The 17,115-nt window shown below is 42.6% G+C and overlaps 2 protein-coding genes across 2 annotated transcripts; one reads left to right on the forward strand and one right to left on the reverse strand.

The window, feature by feature from the left end:
* Nucleotides 1–12,319: 12,319 nt before the first annotated feature.
* Nucleotides 12,320–13,240, reverse strand: LOC127580335 (translation initiation factor eIF-2B subunit beta-like). The gene has a single exon (XM_052033653.1). The coding sequence runs from the start codon at nt 13,238–13,240 to the stop codon at nt 12,320–12,322; it is 921 nt and encodes a 306-aa protein (XP_051889613.1).
* A 1,603-nt stretch (nt 13,241–14,843) lies between these two features.
* On the forward strand, nt 14,844–16,642 carry szl (sizzled). Its single transcript, XM_052033654.1, has 4 exons — nt 14,844–15,136; nt 15,272–15,441; nt 15,588–15,680; nt 15,869–16,642. Exons 1-4 carry the CDS (start codon nt 14,844–14,846, stop codon nt 16,174–16,176), a joined length of 864 nt encoding a protein of 287 aa, XP_051889614.1. The 3' UTR covers nt 16,177–16,642.
* The last annotated feature ends 473 nt before the right edge of the window (nt 16,643–17,115 follow it).

Consider the following 17,115-nt stretch of genomic DNA (forward strand, 5'->3'; position numbering starts at 1 on the left):
GGGGCGCCCGATGGGCCGTGCTGCCACCTCCAGGGCGGGAGGAGCAGGGGTGGGTATCCACCTGCGGAGCAGGCGCACAGCAATACAGGGAACGGCCGCCAACAGCGCCGGCGGAGCAATCGGATCACAGCAACTGCATTCAGCCAACGCAAAATCCTAACCGAGCCAACCTGAACCAAAGCAAAAGTTTTATAATAATGAATATTAAACAACTGCATATGTTGAATAAAACATAACATATTGGAAACACTCTGGAGGTAGCACCTCTGGAGGGAGCAAAACAATATTAACGTCTGAAATCTAAGAACTTGGTAAACTGTATCTATATTCTTAACCCATCCATCTATTGTTTTATTAAATGGTAACAAGGAAAATTAAATCAGATAAATATCTTTATGTAAGATACATCACCATCAATGGTAAATGTAGAACCTTTTAAAAACAAAATCCCACCTTGTTTATATTTTAGTGCTGCAAATTTAGGCTTCCACTGTTCTATGTTGAAGGCAAGTTTTTAGTTGGATTGTGTTTGCCTGGTGTTCATATGCTGTGAAAGTTACTCCCAACTATTAATCCAGGATTGAATGTTGTCCAGCACTTGCTGCATGCAGGCACAGGCTGCTTCATTACAGATCTGAGCACTTCATTGATTTTCCCATCATTCACATTGACTTCACTTTTACTCAAATTGCTGATACCACATTCTAATAAAAGTTGTTGCCACATCACTCTCATCTTACCAGCAGAACTCAGATATTTTGGACCAAGCTGTTACAATGAAGAATGTAATAAAGGAACACTTTGAAAAGAATAATTTACTTGAGCAAAGCCAACATAGATTCATAAAAGGAAAATCATGTTTAACAAATCCGCTAGAGTTCTTTGAGGATATAACAAGTAAAATACATGAGGCGAACCAGTGGATGCAGTATACTTAGATTCATAAAGATGTTCAAAAGATCCTGCACAGGAGTTTGGCTGGGAGTGAACATCACCAATAGTGTCCTGGTCCAACCATGTAGATGCCACGGCCAAGAAAGCTCACCAGCACCTCTACTTCCTCAGAAGGCTAAAGAAATTTAGCGTGTCCCCTTTGAACCTCACCAATGTTTATCGATGCACCATAGAAAGCATCCTATCCGGATATATCACAGCTCAGTATAGCAACTGCTTTGCCCTTAACCGCAAGAAACTGCAGAGAGTTGTGGACACAGCTCAGCACATCACGGAAACCAGCCTGCCCTCTGTGGACTCTGTCTACACCACTCGCTGCCTCGGTAAAGCAGCCAGAATAATCAAAGACCCCACCCACCTTGGACATTTTCTCTCCTTCCCCCTTCCCATCGGGCAGAAGATACAAAAGCTGGAAAGCATGTACCACCAGGCTCAAGGACAGCTTCTATCCCTCTGTTATAAGACTATTGAACAGCTTCCTAGTACTATAAAATGGACTCTTGACCTGACAATCTTCCTCACTATGACCTTGCACCTTATTGTTTGCCTGCCACTGCACTTTCTCTGTAACTGTAATGCTTTATTCTGCATTCTGCTATTGTTTTACCTTGTACTACCTCAATGCACTGTGTAATGAATTGATCTGTATGAACAGTATCCAAGACAGGTTTTTCACTGTACCTCGGTACATGTGACAATAATAAACCACATGAAATTGGGGGTAATATATGGATATGGATTTGGAATTGATTATGGGACAAAAAGCAAAGAATGGGAATAAGGAGATCATTCTCAGTTTGCCAGGCTGTGACTAGGGGGGTTTCACAGGGACTGGTGAGTGGGCCCCAGCTTTTCACAATCTATATCAATAATTTGGCTGAGAGGATTAAGTATCTTATTTCCAGATTTGCTGATGATGCTAAATTAGGTGGGATTATGATTTCAGGGCAAGAAATGCAGTGGCCAATTTGTGCATGGCAAGCTCCCACAGTAGACAGAGCCTGGTTTAACATCTCATCTGAAAAACAACATCTGCTACAGTGCAGAACTTCACCAATCCTGCACTGGCGTTTCAGCCTCGATTTTTGTACTCAGTTTACCAGAGTTATTCTTCAATATGGAACCTTAACACTGAAAGGCAACAGTCATGCTGACTGTCTTCAGTTCAGAGCTTGGGCATTAATGTTTCCCCCTCATTCTAGGCTATGCCTGCCCAGGGAGACAGAAAGGACATAACTGTGTAAACCCCGAAACCATTTCATCTGCTCCACAGCCCCCTCCAGGCAGTTCCTTTCTTTCCTTGTAAATTAACCTCTAAGACATAGCCATTGAAAGTTAGTTTCAACAGAATACATTAGCAGAAGGCACATTGCCTACTCTTTCAGAGAACACTGCCAACATTTAGATGCATCTATTTACTAATAAACTTCCAGCCCTGACTACTTGAACCTATTATCTTCAACAGAACAGAAAGTCTTGTATCACAAAACCCAAATTCCATGCAGACACACAGCCCAAATCTGCTGGAATCACATAATTCTTTTCTTAAATCTTAATGTAAAGTTTAATTAATTTATATGATTATGTGAGAAATGGATTCCCGTTCATTTATTTCACAATGGTAAATCTTTTACAATCCTGTTTATACAAGCCACCAAATTTATTTTTCCCAAGTGTATTGCTTAAAGCCTCTATCCTGCTGGAGTCAATGAGGCTGATTACTTGAATGTTTTGTTGAAACTGACAATTTGTTTCTGTTTTAACATCCCCAAGGCCAGATAAGATTATGGAGTTCTGATGCTCCTGTGCCTTATCAGTATCAGTAGCCGACTGCAAGCAGCAGACAGAAAGAGTGCTAGGCGCAGACAAGATAATCACACTTACTTTTCTGATTGTACCTGTTGTCTGCTTTGAAGTGAGTCAATAGGCCATAACGTTTTGGTGTTGGGAATCCTCTGTGGAGTCATTTCTACTTAATATGGTGTTGCCAGTGATGAGTGTCAGCTAGACTTTTATCTAGCTTTTTCAGGATTATTTTCTTCAGCAATTAAAGTTTAACTTTGTTGATTGTAACTTTGAAAAGAAGTAGCAAAAGAAGTAGCAAATTGTCATATAAATATTTTGACTGTTAACTCTTATGTATTTTAGAAAATATGTTGAAAATCACTGTCAGCTGAACCAGTGTAACTTTTTGAATATATCAAAGTTTCAGAATTATAATTAGGTAACTTCAGTGGAAGAGTGCTGGACTTTGAGTCTGTATGATGGCACCATTCTGCGGGACTAATGTGTGTACAAGCTTGATTCAAGTGGTTATACAGTGGATCTATCAACCTGATTGGAAGGACACATGAACATAAAGATATGAGTCTGGCATGGGATTAACGAACTACAAAAATCTCTACTCCATACATCCACGATCCAAATATGTCTAAAATCTGAATGTGCATTCAGCATTCCTGATGAATCGGATTATAAATCATTTGCTTTTTTTATGTGCCTCTGGATCCCCATTGTAAATAAAAATGAACCAGATCCCTTTGGACCTGGCCCATGCCTTGCAGTTGTCCCCACCTTAGCCCTGTGGTTTCACTGACCTTTTATAGCTTAATAGTTCCCAAGACCTTATGTCCTTTTGGGCACAGCCATTCAGTGAAGTGGCATTTTGGCCATAATCAACATAAACTGAAGCCCAGCTCGTGGACCATCTTGATGGCCTGCAGACAGCTCGTGCTGTCAAAGGCTTTACACTGTTTAATTTTAAAACACAAAAATTGTATAAGTAATTAAAGTATTAGAATTATTTAACTACAAATTTTTTTTAAATTATGTAAAACCCATTAAACTGCATTCCATTATTTATGTATATAAGAAGAATAAACAAGAAAACTAAATATTTTAATGAAGGTAGGTGACTCTATTCAAATGAATGAAGCCACACTGGCAATGGTTGGCATAAAGCTAAGGAGCCAGGTACAAGGTGAATCTGACCCATTGGCTCAGTAACTTTTGGAACAGCCCCCAACTCAGTGGTGAGTCCGGGGCAGAAGTCAGAAATATGTGCAGATGCAGAAATTCATAATGCAGTAATGTTCACTGCAGCTAGTCCAGAGTTCTCCCTGGAACCACCAGCTAGCCATCACCAAGTTCTGGCCCAGAAATATATGTTTTATAAATAAAGCACAATATTAATTATAAATAATGTATAAAAATTACTTGGGGTGTACAAAAATTCCACTAACACCTCATTTGACAGGAGCTGTTTTCTGACTCACGGGTATCAGACATCCAGCTCCAGTCTGTAGTAAATTTGTTGGGATTTGCTAAAGCCAGCAGTTAGTAATGCAGGATTCTTGCTAACTGTACCTCCTCAGCTGCTGACTCAGCATAAGGGTGCGCACAAAGTGATGGATGGGTCGGGGTGGGGGGCAAGTGGCAAAGCAAGCAATGACATCATCCTTCCCCCCGCCCCATAATCACCAAAAATATGTCAGCTAAGATTATGAGCATAGGAATCCCACAACATTGACATACATGTGTGTCCCTCCAGAAGATGGCAAATTTAAATTCCTGTGCATGGCCTTGCCTCACCTAAGTATTCTCAGTTTGTAACCAGCTGCATACACAAAAAATAAAATTAATTTTAAAGAGTGTCAGTGTAAATCTCCTCAAGAAGATTGTGAGACAAACTTACAGTGATTGTGTCCAGCCCAAGCCTGCTATACTCATTGCACAGTTCATCAATGTTTAATACTGATGGTAGAGCCTTTTGCAGATGTGACCCATTCCATACTGAAGAGAACAGCATTATTTCCTGCATCTTACTGTTTGTGAACAGAAATCTCCATCAAATAAATATTAGAGAGACTGAAGTCATTGATCTTGTCCCCATCACATATTCCATCCTCCAGCCATTGACTTCATCCCTCACCCAGGGTCTGTCTGAGGCTCAATCAGACTGCTCCCAACCCTTGGTGTCATATTTGATCCAAGATACCAGTATTTTTATTGACATATGTCGTGAAATTTGTTGTTTTGCGGCAGCAGTACAGTGCAAGACATAAAGACATAAAAATTACTATAAGTTACAAAAATAAACAGTGCAAAAGAGGAAAAATGAAGTAGTGTTCATGGGTTCATGGGCTGTTCAGAAATCTGATTGCAGAGGGGAAGGACCTGTTCCTGAAACGTTGAGTGTGGGTCTTCAGGTTCCTGTACCTCCTCCCTGATGGCAGTAACGTGAAGAGGGCATGGGTCCTTAATGATGGATGCTGCCTTCTTGAGGCACTGCCTCTTGAAGATATCCTCGATGGCGGGTAGGGTGCAACACCAAGCCAGCATCAAATTCAGCACCAAGTCTGAATGGTTTCAGCCTTAGTTGCCAGGGAGGGGGATAAGACATTGGCTAAGGAACACAATTCTGAGTTGATTGTAGGGACCAAAAAATATCTACAGCTTTCCAGAATTTATTTGGAGCAAACCTCTGCTCAACCATTTCTGGATATTGGACCAGTCAGTGCGAATGTAGGATCTGAGTGAGCTGGGTCTGTCACTGTCTCGCACACAACTCTATAGATGAAGCTGTCTATGCAGACAGAAATGTATATCACCCAGGTGAGAGAGTTTGAGAACACAATAATTAAATCAAGTCTAATGCTGGATAAACACTGTTACTGAATGTACTTGCAGAAAATCCACCAACTCCGTGTGCTTATGCTGCTGTATCAAAGTCAAAGTCGAGTTTATTGTCTAAAATTGAGTTTGAGTTTATGTGGCTGACCTGCCCTGATTTAGTTCTACAATTTTGAATAAGAGGATACAACTTAACAATGTAAAAGGGGAGGAGGGGTGTTTGAGAATGGTGGTGGAGCATGATGTACAAATGCCACCCTCCCACCACCCAAAAAGTGTTTTGTATGTAATAGTCTGCAGTTGAAGGTTCTCTTGATGCAGTTTCTGCTCATCTCAGACCCCCACTTACTGAAATGCAAGCCTAAAGATGTTAATACCAGTGAGTGGTAAATGTGTGTGGTCCTGAAGATGCAAGAGACATGTCACAAGATAACATATATAGGAGAAAAGACATCCACATTTAAAGTAATGGTACCTCAATAAAATCATTCTGACCATGAACTATTTATTTCTAACTGATACCCGGAATGATGGTGATGGGTGGGCTCACTTCAAGTACTGATTTGAGACTTCCACTGTCACTGGGATTTGGTTCATACATTCTTGATGTTTGGAACAAAAAGGTTCTCCTGGAATTCTAATTGCGAGAGAGTCACTAACCAGCTCCACACAATAACATGGCTAAACTGGCTCCCTTAGGTACACAATACGATTGTAGACTTGCATTTTTGTCATTCCATTTGACTGGTGTCAATAACCCATTGTCGGTGACAGTCTCATTTGCATTAAGAAAGAGCAGTAGTGAAGTTGAGGTCAGTGCTATTGTAGTGTTCTCCTAAACGTTGGATCCTTGTGTATCTCTGGCTTGTGATCAGGCATAGATTAATAAATAGGCTTCAGCACCTCTTATATTTTAATTTATCCTTGAGATATGGGCTTTTCTGCTCTTTCCTAGTTGCCTTGAGGACAGTAAGAGGCAATTACATACTGTGAAACCATAGCTGATCGTGAGCCGGACTCGAGACAAACAGCCTGAAAAACATCAATGAACCAGTTATTTTTTACTATCCTTCACTGTCATTTTTTGTTATTTTCTGACATCAGCCAAAGTAACTAACCTGAGCCTAATGCTAGATAAACACTGTTACTGAATGTACTTACAGCAAGTCCACCAACTCCCTGTGCGTGCTGCAGTACGTGGCTGGCCTGCACTGATTTACTGAATTCAGTTTTACTGCTTGTTCTGGCGGCATTTGGTATTGGTTTATTATTGTCACTTGTACCGAGGTACAGTGAGAAGCTTGTCTTATAAACCGATCGTACAGGTTAATTCATTACACACTGTAGTTACATTGAGTCAGTACAGAGTGCATTGAGGTAGTACAGGTAAAAACAATAACAGTACAGAGCAAAGTGTCACAGCTACAGAGAAAGTGCAGTTCAATAAGGTGCAAGGTCACAACAAGGTAGGTCATGAGGTCATAGTCCATCTCATTGTATAAAGGAACTGTTCAATAGTCTTATCACAGTGGGGTAGAAGCTGTCCTTAAGTCTGGTGGTACGTGCCCTCAGGCTCCTGTATCCTCTACCCGATGAAAGAGGAGAGAAGAGAGAATGTCCCGGGTGGGTGGAGTCTTTGATTATGCTGGCTGCTTCACCAGGAACTCGAAAAGTAAAGACAGAATCCAAGGAGGGGATGCTGGTGTCCGTAATATGCTGGGCTGTGTCCACAACTCTCTGCAGTTTCTTGCAGTCCTGGGCAGAGCAGTTGCCGTACCAAGCCATGATACGTCCAGATAGGATGCTTTCTATGGTGCATCTATAAAAGTTGGTGAGAGTCAAAGGGGACAAACCAAATTTCTTTAGCCTCCTGAGGAAGTAGAGGCGCTGGTGAGCTTTCTTGGCCGTGGCTTCTACCTGATTTGATCAGGACAGGCTGTTGGTGATGTTCACACCCAGGAACTTGAAGCTCTCAACCCTCTCAACCTCAGCACCATTGATGTAGACAGGTTCATGTACACCACCCCCTTTCCTGAAGTCAATGAACAGCTCTTTAGTTTTGTTGGCATTGCAGGAAAGGTTGTTGTCATGACACCTTTCCACTAAGCTCTCTATCTCCTTCCTGTACTCCGACTCATCGCTGTTTGACATATGGCCTACAACGGTGGTGTCATCTGCAAACTTGTAGATGGAGTTAGAGCAGAATCTGGCCACACAGTTGTGAGTGTATAGGGAGTAGAGTAGAGGGCTGAGGACACAGCCTTGTGGGGCACCAGTGTTGAGAATAATCATGCCGGAGGTTTTGCTGCCTATCCTCACTGATTGCAGTCTGTTTGTTAGAAAGTCAAAGATCCAGTTACAGAGGGAAGTGTTGAGTCCTAGGTCTCGGAGTTTGGTTTCAAGCTTACTTGGGATTATTGTATTGAAGGCAGAGCTGTAGTCAATAAACAATAGTCTAATGTAGGTGTCTCTACTGTCCAGATGCTCCAGAGCTGAGTATAGGGCTAGGGAGATGGCATCCGCTGTAGACCTGTTTCGGTGATAGGCGAATTGCAATGGGTCCAGGTTGTCTGGTAGGCTAGAGCTGATGCGTGCCATGACCAACCTCTCAAAGCACTTCATGGCGGTGGATGTCAGAGCCACTGGTCGGTAGTCATTGAGGCATGTTACCTTGCTTTTCTTTGGTACCAGGATGATGCTGGTCTTCTTAAAACAGCTGGGAACCTGAGATTGAAGCAGGGAGAGGTTAAATATGTCTGCAAATACTTCTGCCAGCTGATCAGCACAAGAACTGAGCACACGGCCAGGGACACCATCTGGACTAAGTGCTTTCCTCGTGTTCACTCTCCAGAAGACTGATCTTACGTCCTCCACTGTGATCACAGGTTCAGCTTCATTGGTGGCTGTCAGGGTGCATTTGACCTCAGTTGCTCATCCAAGAACATAACTTCTGGAAATAGTCCTTAAATTAAGTATATAATATTTACAACAGTTTAAAGGTTTGTGCTCATTATCCCCCTGTGATTGGGGTCAGTCATTTTTCTTGGGCACGGTACCCCATCATTGCCTGGGTGCTGCTACTGATGCCCTCAGCCACATTATATCATGTCCTGCCCGCCACTCAACCTTCATATGCTTGTGAGGGAAAAGGGGTTTCTTATAACAGTTGCCTGATAGTTTAATGCATCAGAGTGGGGTGCTGATGTCACCACTTCAAGCTAATGGGGCACATGATGTTTTGACAGATTAGAGAACATCATCATGTGCGGCCAGCAGAGATGAACCAATCTGTAGAGAAACAACCCTCTCAAGATGATGGACTGGAAAATGAATGTTTGTAGCAACTTGTAAAAAGATTTGCTTATCCCAAATTGATTTTTAAGATCACAAATGATTCTTTTTGGAATAATAATAGTGTAAATTCCTTTTGACACTCAGACAAATGCACCCTTTAAACAACAACAAAGCAGCTTTTTATACCCCACCTAGTTGCCACAAAGTGGCTGGAGGAATTGTAGCTGCCCATCAGACATGCTCAACCTCCACCAAGTACTTGTGCAACAGTCTGAAGTGTATGGATTGGGAAGGGAGCTACAGTTATTATTCACTTATTGAACCTTTATTGTTGGAGAGAGACCCTGGAAAATGTGGACCATTTCCCATACCTCAGTACCTACTCCTCGGTGGAAGAATATCAGTGATATAATTCACCACCACCTTCAACGTGCCAGCACAGCTCTCAGTCAGTTGAGGAAAAGGTTATTTTAAGATCAAGACTTCAAACCTGGCACTAAGTTCAAGGTCTGCAGGGCAACAGGGTCCACCTACAAAAGGCAGCTCAAAGCACTAGAAAAATAGCGGTAAAGCTGTCTCCACAAAATCCTCCAAATTCACTGGAAGGATCAGCAAAACAATGTCGGCATTCCCTCCCAGGCCAGCATCCCCACACTGAGGCTGCAGTAACACTGGTTTGGCCACATTGGGCTGGCCATATTATTCACATTCCTGACACTGGACTGCTTAGACTGACACAATATTCAGAGCTCTGTCATGGGAGGTGATTACCAGGCAGACAGACAAAAAGATTCAAGGATGTGCTGGAAATTCCCTTGAAGAAATGCAACATTGCCACTGGTTCCTTGGAATCTCTAGTCCATAACTGCTCAAAGTGGAGAAGGAGCTCATACATGAGAGTCTGTGGTTCCCAAATTGCCTCATCAGCCACCTCAAAACCAGAGAGGAAACATATCATCCTCGATCCCCAGGGACTGCCCAAGACAAAGAAGGAAAATTATTATAACACAGGAAACCATTTAGCCCCCCTCCCCCCGATGGAGCAATCACATCAATCCCTTCCCTCTCTTTGTTTTCTCCATAGCCTGCAAGTTGTTTTCTCTCACATCAACTCCCTTTTGATTTTTTTTGTCATTTATCTACACTAAAGGGTAATTTACAGTGTCAGATTAACCTACCTGTATGCTGTATGTCATGAGGAAGTGAGAGGAAACCACAGCACCCAGAGGAAGCCCACATGGTCACCGGGAGATGGGGCGAATTCCACACAGCACCAATGATCGGGAACAAACTCAAGTCCTTGGCACTGTGAGGCACCTAACATTAAGATTCAGCAAGACAGATAAGGATGAAGTGGGACTGGCTGGTGTTTAATGCACTTGAGAATGAAGTGTGAAACTTTAAATATTTATAAAGGTCAATCAGACTGACCTCTCCTGACCACTTCTTTTAAACGGTGAGGGAGTCAGGCATGACCTCTGTCTTTGGATCTGGTGCCTGAGAGCCAGAGCTGGCACTGAGGAGTTTAATCATCAGTTCTTTTTAAATTGAAACAGAGAATATGCATGTCAATCATCAGTTATAACTTTAGAAGTATAGGTACTGAGATAGCTGCTTTTTAGCACAACTTTTTCTGCAACCATTTTAAATATGTGAACTATGGCATTCCAAATGAATGCTTTGAGTGTTACATTTTTAGATTTTGGGTAAGCAGCCTTTGGATTCTGGTCTTTGGCTCTGAACAATGAGTAGTACTACATTGTCAGAATTCTTTTCCTCCTTGCTTCCACTCCAGTCCTGGGGGTTCTGAGGTAACTGATGAGGCCACTGTGGGCCAACTTTTCCACATATGGTGCAGGAGGTGGCAGATGTGGCAAATTACAGTCTTTCTTGTGACTCATTCTGTGGACATTGAATAGCATAGCTTTGCTGAAGGAAAATTGAGATCTTTTCATCCATCCACCAAAAAATGTTTTCAAAGTGATAATTCACATGACAGATGTTGAGTAACAAACTATTGGCTGGAGGAACTCAGCAGGTCAAGCAGCATCTGTGGGGGAAAGGAATTGTCGATGTTACGGGTTGAAACCCTGCATCAGGACTCAGATGTTGGGTAACCCATCCTAATTTCTCTCATTGCTTGCTTTGGGGCCCGGGTTTAGTTCATAGTGAATTAGCATAGTGTCCAAGTGAGTTAGCAGATCTCAGGTATGGCTGCAGTTCAAGTGTGAGAAGGAGACTTTTAGTTTGGAGGCACCTAGCAGCAGGATTGCAGATCCAGTTTTTTATACAGTTGTGATTCTGCAATTGAAACAAGAGAAAATAGTTTAAAAGCAGAAATCCTCACATCTGAGCCGTATATTCTCATCTCCTGAAATGTGAACTATCCAAGTACTTGTACATGGATTTTTAAACTTTGGTGTCCATATCCCTGGGAGTATGCAAGACATCACTGTTGAGAACTTGGGAGAAATTGTGCAATTGCACCAAAGTACAAATGTTAAGTTTACTTTTCATCAGTGCAGAAATACAGATCACACCTTTTACAGCATGCACTAAAGCCAGGAAAACAGACTATGTTCCGAACTAGAAAATAAAGAACAAATACTGGGTGCATCCACCTTCTCCTGCTAGTCTCTTCATGTTGATACAGAATAGATAAAGTAATTAAAAATAGGATGTCAGCTACCTCTAAAATTACAAATGCATAATCCTGAAGTTTTCCTCTTCTTTTCTAGCCTGTTGGTGTTGAGGATGATTTGCTCCCACTCCAGTTCAATGCTTAAGTTGTTCAAAAGAAAGTGTAATTTAAACCAAAATGATAAATGATGCTACGTTATTTGGCTTCAGTGATTTTGATGTTTTCGTGGTGTATTCCTACTCCACTTGCAGGTCTGGTACAGCAATTCAAATGCACAGGAATGTAAGAAATTGCAGAGAGTCGTGGACTTGGCCCAATACATCACAGGTACATTCCTCCCCACCATTGGTAGTATCTACATAAGCCGCTGCCTTGAGAAGGCAACATCTATCATCAAAGATAAGCCAGATAAGATATCTTTATTGGTCACATGTACATTGAAACAGACAGTGAAATGTATCTTTGAGTAGAGTGTTCTGGGGGCAGCCCGCTAGTGTCGCCACACTTGTAGCATCAACATAACATGCCCACAACTCCTAACCCATACGTCTTTGGTATGTGGGAGGAAACCAGAGAACCCAGAGGAAACCCATGCTGTCATGGGGAGAATGTACAAACTCCTTACAGAGAGTGGCCGGAATTGAACCCGGGTCACTGGGGCTGTAATAGTGTTATGCTAACTGCTACACTACCATTGGACCATTGGGATTTCTGATCAGTGTGAAAACAGATGATCGGTGTTTACTGTGTCAGCAAGTTTAATTAAGTTATATTAAGTGGTCAGTAGGGTTGTAGAGTTCATGCATCAGACGGTATATTATAGGAGGGGACATTCCCCCCAATGTTGGGGATGAACAGGGTGATGAGTTCTGGAGGAACATAAACAAACACAGGGCAGTGAGTTCTCACTTTGCACAGAATCTCACCTTCTGTGAAAGGGAGCACCTCCTGTGGCAAAACAGTGCACTGTGTTCTCCTCGAGTGTACAAGCTGTGGACACAGCTTGTACACAGCAGCACAGACAATCACTGACGTGGAGTAGTGCCTGGCTGCAAGAGACAGGGTGTGAGCCCCGTTGACAGCCCGCAGACCCCCATTGGTGAGGATGGTCTTGGTGCCAGTGATGACCTTGTTGGCATGTGGCGTAATGGCAAAGATAGCAGTGTCTGTAATGAAGGTTGTTTCAATCCCAACAACAGAAAGAGCCACGGACATTTCGTGACCCTGGCAGTAAGAGGAACACTCCACCACAATCACCTGGAAGTAGCGTTTTTGAGCTGCTTCTTTAAGGAAAGCTTCAACGGTTGGGGATTGGCCCAGGGTCATGATCACCTCGTTGGAGTGGATGTGCTCCAGGACTTGCATTGCAATGTTATCCATGGTCCCCTTGAGCTCCGTCAGCAGTTCATTAATTGCCTCAATGACATTGGTTCTGAGGGTTGCAAAACTCTCAGTCAATTCTTCGCTCGGACACCCTGAGGTCAGCAGTTTGTGGAGGGATTCCTGATCTGTCTCTTCACTGTGACCCTGCAGCTGGCTGTACTCCTCCTGAATAATCTTCATTACTTGCCGGATGATGTTCCCCACCGTGGTCTCAGAGAGCTGGGCATCGATCACCTTCCGGCTTTCCGTCTGGATCAAGTCCAGCAGCTCCCGTGCATTGCTCCACCGACTGTGGGCCACGATCCGCCACAGCAGCCCCGCTGTGGCCGCCGCCATGACCCTGGAATTGCGGAGCTCCCCCCAGCCGAGCTGCCCCCCCGAACGTCGCCACCCGGCATGGCCGCACCGGAAAGATCCCCACCATCCGGGCCATGCCATCTTGTCACAGCTACCATCAGGCAGGAGTTACAGAAGCCTGAAGTCCCTCACCACCAGGTTCAAGAACAGCAACTTCCCTTCAATCATTTGTTCTTGAACCAGCCTGCACAATGCTAATGACTACCCCTGTACAGCAACATTGTGACCACTTTGATCACTTTGCACTATAATGGACTTTGTTTTTCTGTTCTAGTTGTGTTCTTTCTTGTAAAAAGTACGTATAATTTATGTTTGTTTTCTTGTGAATGCTGCTTCTCTGATGCTATGTGCCTGTGATGCTGCTGCAAGTTTTTCATTGCATCTGTGCATATATTTACTTGTGTATATGACAATAATGACTTTGACTTTAAAACGAAGAAATGTATGAATGTAAAGTAGGTTATCAGCAAAAAAAAACACTGCTGGAGGAAGTCAGGGGACCAAGCAGCGTCTGGGGAGGGAAAGGGATGGCTTTGGGGTTTTGGAGTTTTGAGTTTGTCCTGATCCAGGGTCTTGGTGAGAACCCTAGCTGTATCACCTGTTTTTACGTGATAGTTGGAAATAATCAGGGGTAGTTTTAAACATTATTTAACAATTTTACATTGTTAAAAATGGCATTGAAGAGTTAAATATTAGAAAAACAGGTCTGTGTTAAAGCTTTATTTCCAGTTACGGCGCACTATAAAACCCAACAGTGCTTCACCGAAAAACGGATTTCTGATTGTAACATTTAAGATTGGTTGGAAGGTGCACGTTTTAAGTGTTAGTTTCACGGCAGCTGTCTTGAAAAACATTAAAAAGTTCATTTATTTTTGGATTAACGTATCTCCTTGCATTTATGGTTACTAAATATCACGGCGCGGATGACCGCAGGGAGGCCCGGCAGGTATGCGTGGAAAACTGAAGTTTTCAGATAACTCAGTTATCACAGAAAGTGTCAATTCAGATTTAACGAGGTTATCTTTAATTTTCTGGCTCTTCGAACCTGTTGCTGGAGCAGCAGACTTTGCGGCCTTCAAGAGTCAGAAACGTGTCTCCAGTGAAATGCTTGTATTCAAGACATGAGACGGGAGACAATCGGCCTCGTCGGAAACTTCCGTCGGTAATCCATTCCTTTGTTTTATTTCTTACTCTGCCGTTTGTCAAAATACCACGGAAACAAAGAGGTTTCTGGAGTCTGTCTGTCTATCAACTGAAAAATAACGCGAGTGCAAGTTTCTTAAATTGAACTAGGATCTATCTGCATTAGGGTTGTGGGAGATGCCTTTTAATTGATATTTAATGCTCTCCAGAGACACCTTGCAACAAGGAACGTTAATTAAATCCTGTCTAATGACCCATTCGCTGATGACTCCGTGCAGACTGAAGAAGTGGCGTTTACAACTCTTGACTGATCAATAGAAATTAAGGCTTATCTGAAATACTTTGTCAGGCCACTGATAGCAGATGGGGCAGATCTCAACATATATAAATACAGCAACAAGTGCAGAATAGTTTACAGTTGTCATTGCACTCTGTAGGAATGGCTCTTTGTACACGGGGACATCTCCTCTCACTGCTCTGCGCCCTGCATGCGGTGCTAATCAATTGCTTTGACATTGGCATATCGACCAAGTGTGTGGCCGTGCCGAAGGAAATGGGACTGTGTCAGGATGTCGGATACTCAGAAATGAGGCTTCCAAATTTGTTGGGCCACACCACCCTCGGAGAAGTTATTCCGAAATCTGCCAAGTGGGAGTCACTGGTTCGGACTGGGTGTCACTCGCAGGCGAGAACTTTCCTCTGTTCCCTGTTTGCTCCAGTTTGCTTGGATACGTGAGTATTCTATCGCTAGCGTTGATTTCCTTGTCCGGTTGCTTTGGTTAATAATGCCTGTGATTTATGGATGCTGAATATTTGGGGACACCAGTCTGATGCTGAAGAATTATTAGTCTCATCGCATTGTTACAGCTTCATCCAGCCGTGCAGGAGTATGTGTGTAGCTGTTCGGGACAGTTGTAGTCAGGTCCTCACTTGCCTCGGTCTGTCTTGGCCCGACGCCCTTTCCTGCGACCGATTCCCAGCCAATGAAGACACATGTTTAACATCGATCAGCGCTGAGTCCACAGAGTACCGAAAACGTAAGTCAGAGGCGCGATCATGGGAGACATTTTCACAACGACGTTGTCACTTCTCATTTTAAACGCTAGTTAAAACGATTGCTTGTGATACGAAGTATAATTTCAATCTAAAATATTTGTTGTAATATTTTGTTTCTGCTGTCTAGTTTTTCCCAAGCCGACCTGCCAGGGCTGCCCGACTACAGAGGAACCGGGGGCACATAGAAGAGTTTTGCAGACGTTTTGTCAAAACAATTTTGGTAAGTTTTTTTTGGAAAGGGGTGTTGACTTCGTTTTATGATATGACAAATAAATAGCACACAAAACTGGGCAGTGGAAACTTAACCACTTATATCATAAAAGAAGCTTTCGGCATAGTCCTTTGACTTCAATATCATGAATGTCTATCTGAACAGTAGATGATGGTGCCTTATTGCTCTGTCCGCAGCTGTGAAAGTTACGCTGGCCAAAAGGAGAAATGCTTCGGAAGATTCCGAATATAACGTGGCGGGACGGGTAGAAATGATCAGCCCCGGCTCGCTGTTTCCCTTCGGAACTCGGACCGTTATTCAGCAATGGCTTCTCGTCAATGCAAACTGTGTGCAGAAGATAACCCGCAACAACCGAGCCGTGCAGTATGTCCTCATTGGTGACGTTCAGGACTCCAATATAATAGTAAATAAAATCTACTTGTGGCACAAAAAAGACACTCAATTGACCCTTGCCGCTCGGAAATGGAAACAACATAAATGTTAGAATGATGCTATTGTAACATAGTACTTGTGGACACATTAATGCACTCCTTGAATATACACTGGCTATTGTAAATAATTTCATGTAAAATAATGTACACATTGTAAACGCGTGGGTTAACAGTAGAGTAGCTGGAAAGTATGTCATGATTATTAGTGTGGAAATCAACTGTTGTACATAAACATGAAATAATGCACAGTAGTTTGACTTCCTTTAATTTCAGTGACACCTCCAAATAATTAAAAGGTAATAGGTCAGAATTGGCAATCAAAATTACTACTAGTAAGTGCAATGGTACAGATAAGGACAAATACCAGATGAATGCAAAAATACAACAATTGCTGTCGAATAGCTACCATATTCCTGTGCTAGATTTGCAAAATTGATTATCTCCTTTTTGGCCCAATTGTTGGAATGGAGATAGGACTACCTGACTCTATTTACATGGTGAATGAAACTAAACTCAACAACCTGCATTATATAAAGCACGTTTAATATGACGAAACATTGAGGCAATTTGAAGGAGAGATATCAAACAAAAGGTCTGACGCAGAGCTGTGCGAGGAGGCATTAGGGCAGACGACCTAAAGCTTAATCAAAGACGTAATAGTAACTCATAAGCAGCAGAGTCCTGAATAACTTCAGGTTTGTGGAGGGAAGCTGGCAAGGTGAAAACTAGTGCAGAAATTATAATGCAATGTTACATTGTGATTACTGCTGCTCAGTCTCTCTGCCACTGAAATAAACAAAGGCAGAGTTACTGGTGTTCAGGTTTTAATTATTGGTATAAATTACTATTTTTACTTTTCATTATAATTTTCTCTTAATTTAGTTCCTCTTTCTCTCACTTTATTTCTAGATTCATATTTTACTCATCCTCAGTCCTTTCACATTATTTCACATTTCTCAATCTGACTGGTGAAGGTGAGGCACAGTTTGCTG

Source organism: Pristis pectinata, chromosome 19, assembly GCF_009764475.1.
Source record: "Pristis pectinata isolate sPriPec2 chromosome 19, sPriPec2.1.pri, whole genome shotgun sequence".
NCBI classification, from domain to species: domain Eukaryota; kingdom Metazoa; phylum Chordata; class Chondrichthyes; order Rhinopristiformes; family Pristidae; genus Pristis; species Pristis pectinata.